Source organism: Heptranchias perlo, chromosome 13 (assembly GCF_035084215.1).
Source record: "Heptranchias perlo isolate sHepPer1 chromosome 13, sHepPer1.hap1, whole genome shotgun sequence".
In the NCBI taxonomy this organism is placed as follows: domain Eukaryota; kingdom Metazoa; phylum Chordata; class Chondrichthyes; order Hexanchiformes; family Hexanchidae; genus Heptranchias; species Heptranchias perlo.
This window is the reverse complement of record NC_090337.1, coordinates 12,203,956-12,223,779: the sequence shown is the minus strand read 5'-3', so window position 1 is coordinate 12,223,779 and position 19,824 is coordinate 12,203,956. Positions and strand designations below refer to the sequence as shown.

At 45.9% G+C, this 19,824-nt stretch overlaps 1 protein-coding gene across 5 annotated transcripts in view; it reads right to left on the bottom strand.

The window, feature by feature from the left end:
- Nucleotides 1–15,892, bottom strand: part of LOC137331281 (glutamate-rich protein 6-like) — a 43,711-nt gene extending 27,819 nt beyond the window's left edge. For 4 of the 5 annotated variants that reach the window (XR_010965417.1, XR_010965416.1, XM_067994985.1 and 1 more), the window contains exons 1-4: nt 15,589–15,892; nt 14,209–14,284; nt 11,293–11,426; nt 9,628–9,687 (exon numbers count right to left, since the gene is read on the bottom strand). Coding sequence is in view for 3 of the 5 variants with exons in the window: in XM_067994985.1 (XP_067851086.1) it covers nt 9,628–9,687; nt 11,293–11,426; nt 14,209–14,284; nt 15,589–15,691 (373 nt within the window). In the remaining 2 variants the exon portion in view is untranslated. The remainder of the gene's footprint in view (nt 1–9,627; nt 9,688–11,292; nt 11,427–14,208; nt 14,285–15,588) is intronic. The other variant, XM_067994983.1, reaches the window with a different exon arrangement.
- Nucleotides 15,893–19,824: the final 3,932 nt, after the last annotated feature.

The following is a 19,824-nucleotide window of genomic DNA, read 5'->3' as shown; positions in this document are numbered from 1 at the left end:
GCAAGGGGGAGGGATTCAAATTCCTGGGACACTGGAAACGGTTCTGGGGGAGGTGGGACCAGTACAAACCGGATGGTCTGCACCTGGGCAGGGCCGGGACCGCTGTCCTAGGAGGAGTGTTTGCTAGTGCTGTTGGGGAGGGTTTAAACTAAAGTGGCAGGGGGTTGGGAACCTGAGCAGGGAGAGAGAGGAAAGCGTAACAGGAAGGGACAGAAGGTATGGAGTAATAGGTAAAGTGTTAAAAAAGGAAAAAGCAGGATCTAAGCGTCACAAAACAGATTTGAAAGTTCTTTATCTGAATGCACGTAGCATTCGTAATAAAATGGACGAGTTAACGGCACAAATAACTACGTATGGGTATGATCTTGTGGCCATTACAGAAACATGGCTGCAGGGTGACAACGACTGGGAATTAAATATGCCAGGGTATTTAACAATCAGGAAGGACAGGCAGGAAGGAAGGGGAGGTGGGGTGGCTATGTTAATAAAGGAAGGAATCACTGTAATACAGAGAAATGATATTGGGACAAAGCATCAAGATAATGAAACAGTTTGGGTGGAGATAAGGAATAATAAGGGAAAAAAAACACTAGTGGGCGTAGTATATAGGCCTCCTAATAGTTGCAACTCTGCTGGAAGAAGTATTAATCAGGAGATAGTCGGGGCATGTAATAAGGGAACAGCCATAATTATGGGGGATTTTAATTATCATATTAACTGGACAAATCAAATTGGGCAGAGCAGCCTTGAGGACGAGTTCATTGAGTGCATCAGGGATGGATTTCTTGAGCAGTATGTAACTGATCCTACAAGGGGGCAGGCAACCTTGGACCTGGTCCTGTGTAATGAGTCAGGATTAATTAATAATGTCCTAGTTAAGGATCCCCTTGGAACGAGCGACCACAACATGGTTGAATTCCATATCCAATTAGAGGGTGAGAAGGTTGATTCTCAAACAAGCGTACTGAGCTTGAATAAAGGAGACTATGATGGTATGAGAGCGGAATTGATTAAAGTGGACTGGGAAAATAGATTAAAGGGTAAGACGGTACATGAGCAGTGGTGTTCATTTAGGGAGTTATTTTACAACTTTCAAAATAAATATATTCCACTGAGGAAAAAAGGGTGTAAAAGAAATGACAGCCATCCGTGGCTAAGTAAAGAAATCAAGGATAGTATCCGACTAAAAACAAGGACATATAAGGTAGCCAAACTTAGTGGGAGGATAGAAGATTGGGAATTCTTCAAAAGACAGCAAAAAGTAACTAAAGGATTGATTAAGAAAGGGAAGTTAGATTATGAAAAGAAATTAGCAAAAAATATAAAAACAGATAGCAAGAGTTTCTATAGTTATATAAAAAGAAAAAGGGTGGCTAAGGCAAACATAGGTCCCTTAGAGGATGAGACCGGGAAATTAATGGTGGGAAACATGGAGATGGCAAAAATGCTGAACAAATATTTTGTTTCAGTCTTTACAGTAGAGGACACTAAGAATATCCCAACACTGGACAAACAGGGGGCTATAGGGGGGGAGGAGCTAAATACGATTAAAATCACTCAGGAGATGGTACTCAGTAAAATAATGGGACTCAAGGCGGATAAATCCCCTGGACCTGATGGCTTCCATCCTAGGGTCTTGAGGGAAGTGGCAGTAGGGATTGTGGATGCTTTGGTGATAGTTTTCCAAAATTCCCTGGACTCAGGAGAGGTCCCGGCAGATTGGAAAACTGCTAATGTAACACCGTTATTTAAAAAGGGTAGTAGGCAGAAGGCTGGAAATTATAGGCCAGTTAGCTTAACATCTGTGGTGGGTAAAATTTTGGAGTCTATTATTAAGGAGACAGTAACGGAACATTTAGATAAGCATAATTTAATAGGACAAAGTCAGCATGGCTTTATGAAGGGGAAGTCATGTCTGACAAATTTGCTTGAGTTCTTCGAGGATATAACGTATAGGGTGGATAAAGGGGAACCAGTGGACATAGTGTATTTAGACTTCCAGAAGGCATTCGACAAGGTGCCACATAAAAGATTATTACTTAAGATAAAAAATCACGGGATTGGGGGTAATATTCTGGCATGGGTGGAGGATTGGTTATCGAACAGGAAGCAGAGAGTTGGGATAAATGGTTCATTTTCGGACTGGCAACCAGTAACCAGTGGTGTTCCACAGGGGTCGGTGCTGGGTCCCCAACTCTTTACAATCTATATTAACGATTTGGAGGAGGGGACCGAGTGCAACATATCAAAATTTGCAGATGATACAAAGATGGGAGGGAAAGTAGAGAGTGAGGAGGACATAAAAAACCTGCAAGGGGATATAGACAGGCTGGGTGAGTGGGCGGAGATTTGGCAGATGCAATATAATATTGGAAAATGTGAGGTTATGCACTTTGGCAGGAAAAATCAGAGAGCAAGTTATTTTCTTAATGGCGAGAGACTGGAAAGTACTGCAGTACAAAGGGATCTGGGGGTCCTAGTGCAAGAAAATCAAAAAGTTGGTATGCAGGTGCAGCAGGTGATCAAGAAAGCCAACGGAATGTTGGCTTTTATTGCTAGGGGGATAGAATATAAAAACAAGGAGGTATTGCTGCAGTTATATAAGGTATTGGTGAGACCGCACCTGGAATACTGCATACAGTTTTGGTGTCCATACTTAAGAAAATACATACTTGCTCTCGAGGCAGTACAAAGAAGGTTCACTCGGTTAATCCCGGGGATGAGGGGGCGGACATATGAGGAGAGGTTGAGTAGATTGGGTCTCTACTCATTGGAGTTCAGAAGAATGAGAGGCGATCTTATTGAAACATATAAGATTGTGAAGGGTCTTGATCGGGTGGATGCAGTAAGGATGTTCCCAAAGATGGGTGAAACTAGAACTATGGGGCATAATCTTAGAATAAGGGGCTGCTCTTTCAAAACTGAGATGAGGAGAAACTTCTTCACTCAGAGGGTGGTAGGTCTGTGGAATTTGCTGCCCCAGGAAGCTGTGGAAGCTACATCATTAGATAAATTTAAAACAGAAATAGACAGTTTCCTAGAAGTAAAGGGAATTAGGGGTTATGGGGAGCGGGCAGGAAATTGGACATGAAGCTGAGTTCGGATCGGTCAATGCCCTGTGGGTGGCGGAGAGGGCCCAGGGGCTATGTGGCCGGGTCCTGCTCCGACTTCTTGTGTTCTTTAGATTTGTGGTTGGGATCAGATCAGCCATGATCTTATTGAATGGCGGAGCAGGCTCGAGGGGCCGATTGGCCTACTCCTGCTCCAATTTCTTATGTTCTTATGTTCTTAAAAGTACTTCATTGGCTGTGAAGTGCTCTCGGATGGCCTGATGTCATGAATTGTGTTATATAAAGAAAGAAAGCCTTGCATTTATATAGAGCCTTTCACAACCTCAGGAGGTCCCAAAGCGCTTTACTTTTGAAAAATAGTCACTGTTGTAACGTAGGAAACGCAGCAGCCAATTTTCACACAGCGAGGTCCCACAAACAGCAATGTGATAATGGCCGGGTAATCTGTTTTAGTGATGTTAGCCGAGGGATAAATATTGTCCCGGACACTGAGGTGCACTCCCCTGCTCTTTTTCGAATAGTGCCATGGGATCTTTTACACCCACCTGGGAGGGCAGGTGGGGCCTCGGATTAGCAACTCATCCAAAGGACCACACTGCCGAAAGTGCAACGCTCCCTCAGTACTGCACTGGAGTAGCAAATGCAAGTTCTTTCTTTGTGAATGTGCACAAGTTTAAAAGAAAAAGTCACAGGCTGCAAGCTATTTTATTAGCCGAGGCATAGAATATAAGAGCAGAGAGATTATGCTAGAACTGTATAAAACATTGGTTAGGCCACGGCTTGAGTACTGCGTACAGTTCTGGTCACCACATTACAGGAAAGATGTGATTGCCCTCGAAAGGGTACAGAGGAGATTTATGAGGATGTTGCCAGGGCTGGAGAATTTTAGCTATGAGAAAAGATTGGATAGGCTGGGGTTATTTTCTTTGGAATAAAGGAGGCTGAGGGGAGATTTAATTGAGGTATATAAAATTATGACAGGACTAGATTGAGTGGATAGGGAGGACCTATTTCCCTTAGCAGAGAGGTCAATAACTGGGGGAATAGATTTAAAGTAATTGGTAGAAGGATTAGAGGGGAGCTGAGGAGAATTTTTTTCACCCAGAGGGTGGTGGGGGTCTGGAACTCATTGCGGGAAAGGGAGATAGAGGCAGAAACCCTCAACTCTTTTAAGAAGTACTTGGATGAGCACTTGAAGTGCCATAACCTACAGGGCTACGGACCAAATGCTGGAAATGGGATTAAGCTGGATAGCTTCTTTTCGGCCGGCACGAACACGATGGACCGAATGGCCTCCTTCTGTGCTGTAACTTTCTATGATTAAAGATGTGCATTAAGGATAGATGGGACAGTAATTGTAATGTCGCAGCTTACTGTCTGTTCCAAACTGATACAATGTGGGTCCAGTGCCTCATCACAGGCCCATTATCCAGGAAGGCCCCCATTCATTTTGAGAATAGCAGGAGATGTTGGGCTATAAATTGGGCCATGTAGTGCCCATTTTTTAGGCGCTACACGGCCTCCAAAGGTCCCAAAAAGACGTCTGGAATGCTTCTAGCATGGTGTGCGCCGGAAGCCATCTTGGTAAAGGCGTTATCAAGTACTTGAGAAACTAATGGGACTAAAAGCTGATAAATCCCCTGGACCTGATTGACTGCAACTGAGGGTTCTAAAAGAGGTGGCTGCAGAGATAGTGGATGCATTGGTTATGATCTTCCAAAATTCCCTAGATTCTAGAATGGTCCCAGCAGATTGCAAGGTAGCAAATGGAACCCTGCTATTCAAGAAAGGAGGGAGAGAGAAAACAGGGAACTACAGGCCAGTTAGCCTGACATCAATCGTTGGGAAAATCCTGGAATCCATTATTAAGGAAGTGGTAACAGGGCACTTACAAAATCATAATATGATTAGGCAGAGTCAACATGGTCTTATGAAAGGGAAATCGTGTTTGACAAATTTATTAGAGTTTTTTGAGGATAAAGGGGAACCAGTGGGTGTAGTATATTTGGATTTTCAAAAGGCATTCGATAAGGTGCCACATAAAAGGTTGTTACGCAAGATAAGGGCTCATGGGGTTGGGGGTAACATATTAACATGAATAGAGGATTAGCTAATGGACAGAAAACAGAGAGTAGGGGTAAATGGGTCATTTTCAGGTTGGCAGGCTATAACTAGTGGGGTACTGCAAGGATCAGTGCTTGGGCCTCAGCTATTTACAATCTATATTAATGACCTGGATAAAGGAACTGAGTGTAATGTATCCAAGTTTGCTGACGATACGAAGCTGGGTGGGAAAATAAGCTGTGAGGAGGACACAAAGAGTCTGCAAAGGGATATAGACAGGTTAAATGAGTGGGCAAGAAGGTGGCAGATGGAGTATAATGTGGGGAAATGTGAGGTTATTCACTTTGGTAGGAAAAATAGAAAAACACAATATTTTTTAAATGGTGAGAAACTATAAAATGTTGGTATCCAGAGCGACTTGGATGTCCTGGTACAAGAAACACAAAAGTTTAGCATGCAGGTACAGCAAGCAATTAGGAAAGCGAATGGCATGTTGGCTTTTATTGAAAGGGGGTTGGAGTACAAGAGTAAGGAAGTCTCACTACAATTGTACAGGGCTTTGGTGAGACCTCACCTGGAGTACTGTGTACAGTTTTGGTCTCCTTATTTAAGGAAGGATATATTTGCCTCGGAGGCGGTGCAACGAAGGTTCACTAGATTGATTCCTGGGATGAGAGGGTTATCCCATGAGGAGAGATTGAGTAGATTGGGCCTATACTCTCTAGAGTTTAGAAGAATGGATGAGTGCAGCTCCAGCAACACTCAAGAAGCTCGACACCATCCAGGACAAAGCAGCCCGCTTGATTGGCACCCCATCCACTACCCTAAACATTCACTCCCTTCACCACCGGCGCACAGTGGCTGCAGTGTGTACCATCCACAGGATGCACTGCAGCAACTCGCCAAGGCTTCTTCGACAGCACCTCCCAAACTGCGACCTCTTCCACCTAGAAGGACAAAAGCAGCAGGTACATGGGAACAACACCACCTGCACGTTCCCCTCCAAGTCACACACCATCCCGACTTGGAAATATATCGCCGTTCCTTCATCGTCGCTGGGGCAAAATCCTGGAACTCCCTTCCAAACAGCACTGTGGGAGAACCTTCACCACGTGGACTGCAGCGGTTCAAGAAGGTGGCTCACCACCACCTTCTCAAGGGCAATTCGGGATGGGCAATAAATGCCGGCCTCATCAGCGACGCCCACATCCCATGAACGAATAAAAAAAAAAGAGAGGTGATCACATTGAAACATATAAGATTCCGAGGGGGCTTGACAGGATAGATGCTGAGAGGTTGTTTCCCCTGGCTGGAGAGTTTAGAACTAGAGGGTATCATTGGGGAGGAATTTCTTCACTCAGAGGGTTGTGAATCTTTGGAATTCTCTACCCCAGAGGGCTGTGGATGCTCAGTCATTTAGTATATTCAAGGCTGATATAGATAGATTTTTGGACTCTAGGGGAATCAAGGGATATGGGGATCGGGCAGGATAGTGGAGTTAAGGTTGAAGGTCAGCCATGATCTGATTGATTGGCGGAGGAGGCTTGAAGTGGCCTACTCCTGCTCCTATTTCTTATGTTCTTATTTGCGCATGCGCAGATAATGAACGCCGGTACCATGCAGAGCAAGGAGAATATGCATTAGATCAGTGTGCAACGCTGAATTAAAGGGATAGATACCATTTTGGCACTCAACACTCCAGTCTTAATCTCGCGCAGCTGAACATGTCATAGATGACCTGGAGGATTCCCCCACCAATGTTATTTAAAGGGACCATGCAGGATTTACAGGTTAGTTGCTGGATTATTGCTTCTATCTAATGATGCATTTCTACCTGTTTTTGGAGGTCTCCTATACTTGAATACTAGGACTAGGGGACATAGCCTAAAATTTAGAGCCAGGACTTGCAGGAGTGAAGTTATGAAATGCTTCTACACGCTAAGGGTGGTAGAAGTTTGGAACGCTCTTCTGCAAACAGCAGTTGATGCTAGCTCAATTGTGAATTTTAAATCTGAAATTAATAGATTTTTGTTAACCAAGGGTATTAAGGGAAATGGGACTAAGGCGGGTATATGGAGTTAGGTCACAGATCAACCATGATCTCATTGAATGGCGGAACAGGCTTGAGGGGCTAAATGCTACTGCCACTTGCTGCCTCCTGTTATGCGCCACCTTCTTCTGCAAGAAAGCGGGAAATGTGTCAATGAGTGTCCTGAAGGATGTTTGGGTGATGTGCCTGTCATGGTTGATTAGCTGCCAGTGTATGTGACCTGTGACTTGTGAGTGTGTGGCTTGCAATAGTAATGTGTGAGGGTGAGAGGAAGCATCTGATTGGACGAGCTAAGTACTGATTGAAAGAGTTTGTTGGTAGGTGGGTGATGGGGAGTGTAGTGGGTGGAGCAGTGGATGCGGCTAGTGGTGCAGTTGATAGGAGATGCCACTTGACAGCTGACCTCACTCGCCTTGACCACTCATGTCAAAGCATTGAACTTCTTCCTGCACTGCATCCATGCTCATGATCCTGTGCGCCTGGCATTGACTTGGTCTCCTACTGCCTCCCACTGCCTCGGGAGCATACATCTGGAGGGCCTCTTGCTCCCCTGCGGATATAGGATGCCCCTCCTTCTGTCCACCTCTTACACCAAGGCCTCTAGCGCATCATCAGAGAACCTTGGTGCACGCTCTCTCACAGGCCTGGTACAAACTCAGATCGGCAGATTGGTGAGGTCTGGCGTGCAGATTGTTGGAGGATGTGGGATTTAGTAGTGCGCAACCTTTATTTACTGTTTTAACATTACCCATCAGTTTGTAAACTTAGGGACGGGACCTGCATCTGGTGTTTTACATGTGCGATGTCTGATCTCCGTTCAGACTCTGTGCGGACCCATATCTTATTTTTTGCAAATAAGAGGTGCAGGCTGTCTTTAAGGGATGCGAGTCACTCGTGCGACATCTGGGCCCCCTGCTGGTGAGAAGTCGATGAACAACGCAGCTGGGCCTGGCTGCTCGTGCTGGAATTAGGTAAGTGAGCAGACAGCACGAATCTCACGTGCTGCCTGCATCGGAACGACCGGGCGCGGAGGACACGGTGCGAATTTAACCCCCGTTTTCTTTAATCCCACACACCTAGTGGCAAGGAGAGGTAACTAGTTTTATTGACAGACCACAAACCCCTTACGGAGCCTGTCCTATTTTCCATCCATTCATTATATTTAGGATGCATATGGTGACACCACAAGTCCCAGCCAGAATAGAGGTGCTTGAGTAATTCTCCCGTCAATCACGCCTGGAGACCGCACTGCTGTAAGTGACTGAGATTGATTTGATGCACATAATTTGTATTATGCAATTATCCTCCACTCACTGCATTTTGCTGGTGAAATAATCCTGCTATACTCGAGAGACTCTGTTTGCTATAGTTTTGGTTAAGACTTCGGATACTCTGTTTGCTCCGTCCTGCTTCCAACTCATTGGCTGACACATTCAACATTCACTCCGTTATATTTAAAGGCACAGAAAATTGGGCCAGGCTCCCTTACAAACAGGTGTTGCTCCTCATCTGATTTTCCTGTACGTGCTGCACCCAGGGATCCAATAACCCTGGGCGCAGGAACAGGACCAGCTGCCCCTGCGATTCCTGTTTGATTCAAAGCATCGCTTCAGCACTCATTTTATAACATTCAGGATTAGGAACCGATACTCGTGTTTGGAGATGTCACATTGCAGAAAACAAAGCTGCACTTTTGCAGAGTACAGCAGGATTATTTCCCCAGCAAAATGCGATGAGTGGAGGATAGTTACATAATACAAATTATGTGCGTAAAATCAATCCCAGTCATTTACAGCATCTGAGAAGCAGTTACAGTATTAAATATCTTCAATATGACAACAGGGCCGCTGTCATGTCACCGTGTAATGGATTGTTCAAGTCAACTGGAGTGCATTCAATCAATGATGGTACCTATTTGTAAATTTTCAATGTATGTGTACATGCTCTCAGGACATGGTTTCATAGAGAATACGTGCTGCACATTTCATCATAGTTGCAGGTGGATGTAGTGGGGAGTTATACAGTTCTATACATTACAGCGAGGAGTGTTTGATGGCAGGACTGGGGTCATCCCTGACCAGGGGGCTTGCAGGAGGGGCGGGGTGAAGTGTTACAGCAGCAATAGGTCCTTGTCAGCATTGTATATTGCTGGACCTGGCTCCTTAGTGGGTCGCCCTGGGGTTGGTCTGATTGTGGGTGCCTCGGCTGCGTTGGGGAGCGGGGGGGTTCATCCACAGACAGGACGTTTCTCCAGCTCCAGATACACCTTGTACTCACTCTGACAGGCAGGTGCCTCACAAATGCTGAGACCACCTCTGTTGTGGAGGATGTTGGATTGTACCACATCGCGAGGGGATGTGGGGGGGCAGTGTGGGTTTGAATCACAGCCCCTATAAACTGGTCAACCCCAGCCAAAATATAAATTTATTTCAATAGAAGTACCTGAGGTCCCGGAGCTAAAGGATGCTTCTTGTGCATGTTCGAGGTTCTCTTGAGACGTATCTGTGGCGTGATCATAAAACATGGATGAGATTCAAGTGAACAATACGTCAAACTACATTAAGAGGCCCGAAAACAGATTCTGTAGAAAGTAATTACTGCATTATATTCAGGTCAAATTCCCTGTGTAGCTCAAGTTTTGTTTCCATTGAACTGCTGTGTCCCTTTCTAAACAGAATACAATTTTAAGGATTAAATACCAGAGCACAACCAGCTTTTAGTTAAAGGATCTGGGACCTACTATAATTTAAAAATATGCAGATTTTAGATTTTAAGCGGAACACTATAGGGCGATCAATCTTTGCATGTGAAATTACCGCTCCTTTAAAGAAATGTGCTCGAAATTTGCTCTATATCCTTGAGTATTTACTAATATGGGGCTAACAATTTGTGGGCTATCGATCCCGGCATATCTACCAGGATCAGTCCATCAGCGAGCGCTGGTACTGACTCTGCCAAAGTAAGTGGGGTCAGGGGGGAAATCACCTGATTTAAATGTGCCTGGCAGACACCCAGAGCCCCTTGAGGCCCATCCCTGGCACACGCCAGAGGGGAGAGGCCGCAAACTGCGGCATAGGGCGTCCGGTACCAGAAAGACGCTATGTTGACCCTTTTTTAAGGGGAACAAAAAAAAAAAATAATGCCTAGGTTTTTCCCAGATCTTTGAGGATTTAGGTCCTCCAAGGCAGGGCCGAAACCCTCAGGTGGCCCCATATCCGCGGATTAGCAAGCCTACACCTGCTCTCACACAGTGTACGGGTTAGCTACTCTGCTGCCATGTCAGGGACGGGGAACCTCCTCCAAAATCCCCTACTCCCCACCCCCCCCTCACCCCAACCCCCCCCCCCCCGCCCCCCCCCAAGCCCTGCTACATTTCTCTTATGCTGCTGGTGTCCATGTTTGGAGTGGGAGGATAGTAGTAGCAGAGAGTAGTTTGCACCCAGCAGCAGCGAAGTGCCTCCAGCTGCCTAGGCCCTAAGCTCTGGAATTCTCTCCCACAACCTCTCCGCCTCTCTCTCCTCATTTACGTCACTTCTTAAAACCTATCTCTTTGACCAAGCTTTTGGTCACCTGTCCTAATATCTCCTCCTGTGGCTCGGTGTCAAATTCTGCTCTATATCACTCGTGCGAAGCGACTTGGGGCGTTTTGCTATGTTAAAAGCACTATATAAATGTAAGTTGTTGTTGTTAAAGTAACAAGCTTGATTGGGAGTGTCTTACGGGGACATTCTGTCAGGTTTGTAAACAGATGCGCAAAGAAGCAATTGGGATATAATGAGACCAATTTCTCCCAGATCAGATCCATCCCATATCTTTTTCAAAGATCCGCATGAAAAGTGCATCATAACAGTGCAGCCTACAGTACGAATTACAAGTACATGCAAGGAATGTTCTGGAAAATAACAGAGAAAAGCAATAAATTGTGTTCACCTGAATTGCCACATTGTTCTAAATGTTACAAGGGAGGGAAATTTGTTCATTTAACAAGGTTTCTCAATTGTCATTCGTCTCTGTACTTTGGGGGATTCTCTCCTCCGTAACATTTGGGACAATGTGGCAATACAGGTGAACACAGTTTTTGCTTTCAGAAACAGTGTAGTATCTTACCAGTTTTCTTGAGACTACGACTAAGAAGCCAGCTGGAATCCGTCTGTGTTAATACCGACATTAGTAGGGGCTCATAAATACCAAGGCTTTCAGCAGAAGGAGGGTCCAAAAGGCATGGAGTGGCCTCACCGGTGCTGACAGATGAAGATATAAGTTAGCAGATATGTATCACAAAGTGACTCAGAATTTAAAGAGCAAATCTAGTCCTCCAAATATTGATAAGCTCCCAGGGACCTATAGCAAATATTAGCGTACTCTTGCGAACCCCCTGCAAATATTGATAATTTTCAGTAACTCAAAAACTGCAAATATTGACACACTTCTAGGGACCCACAACAAAAACTGACACACTCTTTGGGACCCGTTAAAAATATTGACACAATCCTAGGAATGCCTTGCAAATAATGGCACACACTTGGGGACCCCTGCAAACACTGACACATTCCCAGGGATCGCCATCCTAACTTCCAAAAGTCAATGGGTGGGGGGATTTTAACTGGGAGCAGGTCCGAGGGTCCGAGCGCCAAACCTGTCCGATGGCATCAGTTTGAGGCCAGGCCTATTTTAACTCCTGGGTCTCATGTACATCCCGCTGGCCGGTTGCCTGCCCGAAACGGATAGGAAAGAGGCAGCTGGCTGGCTGGCTTCGGGCAGGTCAAAATCGCAGGGACCAGTGGCCGCCCGCTGGTGCCAAGGTTAACTCGTAAGGGGTGAGGAAATCAAGTTGTTTCACAGGTGGGGGAGAGCCTGGGGCAGCAGAGGCCCAGACTTCCCTTGTGGAGCAGTTAGTGGGCCACCTCTTCTTACCCGCCAGGTTTTACTGAGCGACATGCCCATCGCAGGTGCACTGCTCACTAGGCCATTAAAATGCTGTCGGGGTTTTATGAATGTCATCGGTCCCCAATTAGCATATGTTAATGAGGCTCCCGCCTATGAATGGTCACTCGGGCAAGTGCCAGCACCCATGGGATTGTATCCCAGCAAGACTCAGCAATTTCAGTCGAACAGGGGAGACAAACATAGAAACATAGAAAATAGGAGCAAGAGTAGGCCATTCGGCCCTTCGGGCCTGCTCCGCCATTCAAAATGATCATGGCTGATCGTCTAACTCAGTACCCTGTTCCCGCTTTTTCCCCATATCCCTTGATTCCTTTAACATTAAGAAATATATCTATCTCCTTCTTGAATACATCTAATGACTTGACCTCCACTGCCTTCTGTGGTAGAGAATTCCACAGGTTCACCACCCTCTGGGTGAAGAAATTTCTCCTCATCTCGGTTCTAAATGGCATATACCCCGTATCCTGAGACTGTGACCCCTGGTTCTGGACTCCCCAGCCATCGGGAACATCCTCTCTGCATCTAGTTTGTCTAGTCCTGTTAGAATTTTATATGTCTCGACGAGATCACTTCTCATTCTTCTAAACTCTAGTGAATATAGGCCCAGTCGACCCAATCTCTCCTCATACGTCAGTCCTGCCATCCCAGGAATCAGTCTGGTAAACCTTCGTTGCACTCCCTCCATGGCAAGGGCATCCTTCCTCTGATAAGGAGACCAAAACTGCACACAATACTCCAGATGTGGTCTCACCAAGGCCCTGTATAACTGCAATTGTAAACAATTTTACAACACCAAGTTATAGTCCAACAAATTTATTTTAAATTCCACAAGCTTTCGGAGGCTTCCTCCTTCGTCAGGTGAACGGTGTGGAATTCAGATTATTACCATTCAGGTAATAATCTGCCTTTCTGTTTTTACAACCAAAGTGGATAACCTCACATTTATCCACGTTATATTGCATCTGACATGTTCTTGCCCACTCACCCAACTTGTCTAAATCACATTGGAGCCTCTTTGCATCCTCCTCACAGCTCACATTCCACCCCAGCTTTGTGTCGTCTCCAAACTTGGAAATATTACATTTGGTTCCCTCATCCAAATCATTGATATATATTGTTAATAGCTGGGGCCCAAGCACTGATCCCTGCGGTACCCCACTAGTCACTGCCTGCCACCCGGAAAAAGGCTCGTTTATTCCTACTGAAGGAAAAACTGATTAATATGGTTCCAGAGTGATGACTTAACAGAACAAGTTTAAGGGGCTGAATGGTCCCATTTCTATTCGACTCTCCTAGTTCAGCGCTGCCTTACTCTAATTCACGGAATTACTGTGATGGAAATTATATGTTAAAGGGACAAAGAGAGGAGTACAAACTAATTGTGCAGAAAATTCAAAGTGGTGACTAAAAAAATTGCAAATGCTCAAAATCTTAAATAAAAACAGAAAATGCTCGAAATACACAGCAGGTCAGTCAGCATCTATAAAAAGAAAACACTGGATGTTTTGGGAGGCTGTGCCTTCAGCCGTCTTGGCGGCCCTAAGCTCTGGAATTCTCTCCCTAAATCTCTCCGCCTCTCCACTTCCCTCACCTCCATTAAGTCCCTCCTTAAAACCCACCTCTTTGATGAAGCTTATAGTCACCACGCCTAAAATCTCCTTATTTGGCTTGGTGCCGATTTTTGTCTGATTACGCTTCTGTGAAGCGCCTTGGGACATTTTTCCACATTAAAGACACTATATAAATGCAAGTTGTTGTTGTTGTTGACCATTCATCAAAACTGTTCTGCGGAGGGTACACACTCAAAACATCATAATCTGCCTTTTCTCTTCGCAGGTGCTGACTGACCTGCTGTGTATTTCAAGCATTTTCTGTTTATATTTGTTTGTTTGCCTAGTTGGTACTAATTGCCAATCCAATCCCACGTTAGTTAGTTAATGCTTCAGGGAGACAGATTAACAATTAACCTGCCTTCTCCCTTTCAGATCCTGACTGGCCTGCTGTGAATGGCCAGAATTTTCTGCCTAGGATTTAATTTGAATATCGAAGTAATACCAACTGCTCTTGTATTCTTACCCAACATCAAGCTGACAGACAGTAGTAGATCCCTCCTGTGTGACGCCTCTTAATGTACTTGGAAAACCCGAAGAACCTGAAGGGGAAAAGAAAGCTGTGGTCGATAAAGTGGTCAGAAATGGCCATTAAAATCCAAGGAGCTGATGGACAATTTCAGTGAGAAACTAGACAAATGGTCACTGGAACACCAAGTTCCGCCTATGGTCAGTGTAATCACCAATACCCGCCTTAGGTTAATGACAGAAAGAACATTGGCAACGACAGGCTAAAAGCTTAGACTGAAAAGTAAGGCATTAATCTTCATGGAACCTTCAATCTTATGATTAATGTGAAAAATAAATTGGGGGGGGGGGGTCAATGGAAATCGGGAGAGGTGTATGACAGGCAGCTGACCCAATATGGCCTGTTTTACACTATCGCCCAAAGATAAAATTACCCCCATTGTTTTCTACCCTTCAGCCAGACAAGTTTAGCATCAGCGGTGAAGTCTAAACCACTTGAGGCGTTGAGGCCCCAAATGAATCCAGGGGCAAGGGCAGAAAGACTCCATTCTTCAGGTGAATCTCACTCTGCTTCACTCCAGCATGGGGTTCCCAACTCTGGTTGGATGTATTCCTGGAGGTTTTATCACGTGACCTCCCGCCCCGGTCAAACAGCCTTTTCTCCCCCATTTCCGATATTTTTTATAAGGAAATTGAAAATAAAAGCGCAATTTATTTTAAAGCCCCTATGATTTTTTTTCTGCCAAATTACTCGCAGCAGTGTCCTGGAGATTAATCTTTAATTCCTGGAGACTCCAGGACAATCCTGAAGGGTTGGCAACCCTACTCCAGCATCAGGTTGACCCCTGACTCCAGACTCAGGCTGAATTTACACTATAACTACTGCATCGGTGCAAACTTTGCACTTCTAGTGTGAGTGCGGCCAAGGATCACATGCTCAAGTGCTGGTGTGGGACTTGAACCAACAACCTTCAGGGGTGAGAGTGCTACCAACTGAACCAACCTGATTCCCTTCCCCCTTGATTATTCACGTTAGGGTTAGATGAAGAGGGGTGGGAGGAGGCTGGTGTGGAGCATAAACACGGGCACTGACCAGTTGGGCTGAATGGCCTGTTTCTGTTCTGTAAGTTCTATGTAATTCTATCTGATTCCCTTTTATTTGGCGGGGTTGGGAGCTCCTGTTACCACTTTGGGAAGATGTAAGGAATCTTACAACACCAGGTTATAGTCCAACTGTTGGACTATAACCTGGTGTTGTAAGATTCCTTACATTTGTCCACCCCAGTCCATCACCGGCATCTCCACATCATCACTTTGGGAAGAGCATTCCATTAAAATTAAGCTGCAGTCTTATTACCTTAGCCCCGTCCCAAGTTACCTGAGCTGTCCAGGTCCACCTGGGCATAACTCTCCTGGTCATCCCTGCCCTCGGAGATACTACTATCCGTCGCGCCCACATCTTCCGCGCTCCCCTCGCTCATTGTGCGCCGGACGGTACAGGGCGGCCCGAAACCAGTCTTTATTCCGGCAGACCCGCCTTCACAGTTCGCGGCATATGTGAACTTTTAAGAAACGGATTACGGTTAAATCTCCTGCACCGATGGACAAGTCCAACTTGCGTGTGTGTTTTTTTTTTCGTTGCGGAACCTGCGCTCCAGCAGCGCCGCCTCGCTCCCCTTCATTGTGTTGCTGCTCGTTGCCATGGCGACGGGGAGTTCTCCCAACTTGTTACTCAGTGGTTACAGTCTCCGACTGTTGCCGATGGTGGTGGCGGGAGGGGGGGGCGGGGCGGGGGGGGGGAAGACCCACACCACGAAGAGACAAGATGTGGAGATGCCGGTGATGGACTGGGGTTGACAATTGTAAACAATTTTACAACACCAAGTTATAGTGCAGCAATTTTATTTTAACTTCACAAGCTTTCGGAGGCAAGTACAGGGCCTGCTTCACTCACTTCCAGTCACCGCTCAATGTGTTCATCTTTGCAGATTTTACTGACACCATTTCTTTCTCCCTGGCATTTATTATTTTTTTTTACACACACACCTCCCTCCTCGGGTCAGCCGTGGCTCATTGGTCGCACTCTTCCCCTCCCTCAGTCAGAAGGTTGTCAGGTTCCAAGTCCCACTTCCAGAGGCTGAAGCACAAGATCTAGGCTGACACTCCCAGCGCAGTACTGAGGGAGTGCTGCACTGTCAGAGGCGCTGTCTTTCGGATGAGACGTTAAACCGAGGCCCCGTCTGCCCTCTTATTTTCCTCTCTCTCTCTCTCTCTTGCCCAGTTACAATCATCCTTCTTGATCTGTCTGTCACCTTTGACACAGTTGACATCACCATCCTTTTCTCCAACACCTCTCCTCCATTGTCCAGCTGAATGGGACTGCCCTCGTCTGGTTCCGTTCTTATCTATTCAGTCATAGCCAGAGAATCTCCTGCAATGGCTTCTCTTCCCGGGCCCGCACTGTCACCTCTGGAATCCCCCAAGGATCTATTCTTGGCCTCTCCTATTTCTCATCGACATGCTGTCTCTTGGCGACATCATCTGAAATAACGATGTCAGATTCCACACGTATGCTGACAAGACCCAGCTCTACCTCACCACCACCTCTCTCAACCCCTCCACTACCTCTGTTGTCAGACTGCTTGTCCGACATCCAGTATTGGATAAGCAGAAATTTCCTCCAATTAAGTATTGTGAAGGCTGTGGCTATTGTCTTCAGCCACCACCACTGATTCCATCCCTCTCCCCGGCCATTGTCCGAGGCTGAACCAGACTGTTCGCAACCTCACCGTCCTATTTGACCCTGAGCTGAGCTTTTGACCCCATATCTTCTTCGTCACCAAGACCACCTACTTCCAGTATTGTCCATTTCCAACGCTGCCTCAGCCCATCAGCTGCTGAAACCCTCATCCATGCTTTTGTTACCTCCAGCCTCGACTGTACCAATGCTCTCCTGGCCGGCCTCCCATCTTCCACTCTCTGTAAACTTCAGCTCATCCAAAATTCTATTGTCCATATCCTAACTCGCACCAAGACCCGTTCAACCATCACCCCATGTGCTCGCTGACCTACACTGGCTCCCAGTCCAGCAATGCCTCAAATTTAAAATTCTCATCCTTGTGTTCAAATCTCTCCATGGCCTCGCCCTTCCTTATCTCTGTAACGTTCCTCCAATTCTGTCCTCTTCCGCATCCCCAATTTCCTTCGCCCCACCATTGGCGGCCGAGCCTTCAGCTGCCTAGGCCCTAAGCTCTGGAATTCCCTCCCTAAACCTCTCTCTCCCCTCCTTTAAAATACTCCTTAAAACCTATGGTCACCTGTCCTAATATTTCCTTACATGGCTCGGTGTCAAATTTTGTCTGATTACACTCCCGTGAAGCACCCTTGAGACGTTTTCCTAAGTTAAAGGTGCTATATAAATGCAAGTTGTTGTTGATTGTAGTACCATAGTGATGCTCCAACAGGTCAACATACTCAGCACAGACCAGAGATTGACCACTGCACCCTGCATTTACCAACTGAGCCACAAGGGGTGCCCTCCATGTTCATCTCAGGCAATAAGGTCTTTTTGTTAAGACTGTTAATTTAACTCTTAGCTACGACACCTAAAAGAATTTAAATTAAAAGAATGAACATTAATTTTGCTTGGAGTCTTTTTTTTTTCTCCTGCTTTTATTATTTAACCTTTTTTTCTATCTCATTTCTAACTTTAGAAATGTCAAGCTAAATAATTGCCAGCATTTTAGGCCAGATTCATACCGGCTATTCCCCACACATTGAAATCCTGGTGGATAGGCCGTCCGAGGGACGGACACATTAATTCACAAAGATATTCACCATGGTAAGTTTTGAAAAATGTTCAGATTCAAGAATGTACTGTTGGGATAAATACATTGCAGTAAACTAGCACAGAGCTGTCCAAGCATTCTGTCATTGCAGGCCACATAGACACATATCTGGAAGCCTTGGGAAGGGAAATGAAGAGTGAGACGGAGAGTGAGGGGTAGAGGAGTGAAAAAGAAGAGGATGGTAGGGGAGAGAGAGTTGGAGGGGGTAGAAAGGGGACAGAGAGAGCAGGTGGAGAGATGGTGACATTACACCAGGAAAACAGATGACATGGCAAGCAAAGATACAATACTTTATTTAAAATTGTTTAGATGTTTCATTTAGCAACTTAGGGTTAATTAGAGGAATAAAGTTACTCCTGATGTTTAATTGCATTATAGTTTGAGCTGAAAAGAAGCAAAATGTTGCTTAGCTGGGTGGATGAGTTTTCCTGAACCTGCTGGCAGTGTAAGGGTTTAAGCTTTTTCAGATCACCATTCTTGTAGTCATTGAGGGCTTTTAAAAAAAAAGTACGGTTCAGATTAAGGCACATGTATGGCCAAGTGTAAAAGCTGCACTGTCACACTCAGTTTAGGCCTCAATTACAGAGGAGCAACACAAAGTGGTCAAACTCTACAAGATTGTCAACCAACCAGAAGCTAAGGAAGCAAATGAGATATGGTGTTTATGGCTACCTCCAATTCCCTCCTCCTCGCAGGTGGTGTACAGTCCCACGGCTTTCTGGCCTACGTTCCTGCACAACCCGGACATCAAATGGCAAAGGTTACCGGACCATATAGGGCGTCCACAAATGAGCATGACCCTGACCTCACTTAATGTCCACACAAACACATTCTCTGGCAGAAGTGACTAGGCAGTGGGGAGTAGGAGCCGCAGCAGAATTTACCTTTTCCATTAGCCCAAATGTCTCACTCCAACTGAGATCAGCTCACTCAGCACAAGTTTAGAATCAAACCTGGCACTTCTGCTTGGTTCCCCAAGGAGTGAGTGCCTTTACCCATTCACTCCTTGGAGGAGCATTTATGGTTATATGGTAATGCTCTGCCACAATGCTGGGCTGAAGGTAGAGATTAAGTTGTGCTCCATTAAAGCTATACAGGTGCACCTACAAGACACTTCCCAATGAGGAACTGAGCTGTACAAGATCCCAGGTTTGATTGCCAGTATATGCAGAGTTGGCTGGCCTCAGACAGTGTGGCACTGGGGTGCCATAATTGGCCTAGGCATTTCTAGGCTAAAGAGGGTTAAAGTCAGCCAGGCTTCCCATTCCTGACTGCTATCTATAGTGATCCCTCCCAGAAAGTACACTGTTTGCACAGACTGGTCTCCACTGGCAAATTACCAACGAACAACTCCCCATCTAGCCTCAAACATGAATAACTATTTGGACCAGGTGTCAGAGAGTGCCCGTAGAACTGACACCATAGAAAGCAAAAGCCCTGAGCGATTACAAGAACGGCAATCCGAGAAACTTTAACCCCCAAAATGCGGTGGACGCTGGGAACTATGGGAGCTTCCAAGACTGAGATTAAGATCGGGCAATGCCTTGATTTTAAAATTCTCATTCTTCTGTTCAAGTGCCTCACCCCTCCACGTCTCTAACTTCCTCCAACCCTCCAAGATCTCTGCGCTCCTCCAATTCTGGCCTCTTGCGCATCCCCGATTATCATCGCTCCACCATTGGCGGCCGTGCCTTCAGCTGCCGAGGCCCCAAGCTCTGGAATTCCCTCCCCAAATGTCTCCGCCTCTCTCTCCTCTTTTAAGATGC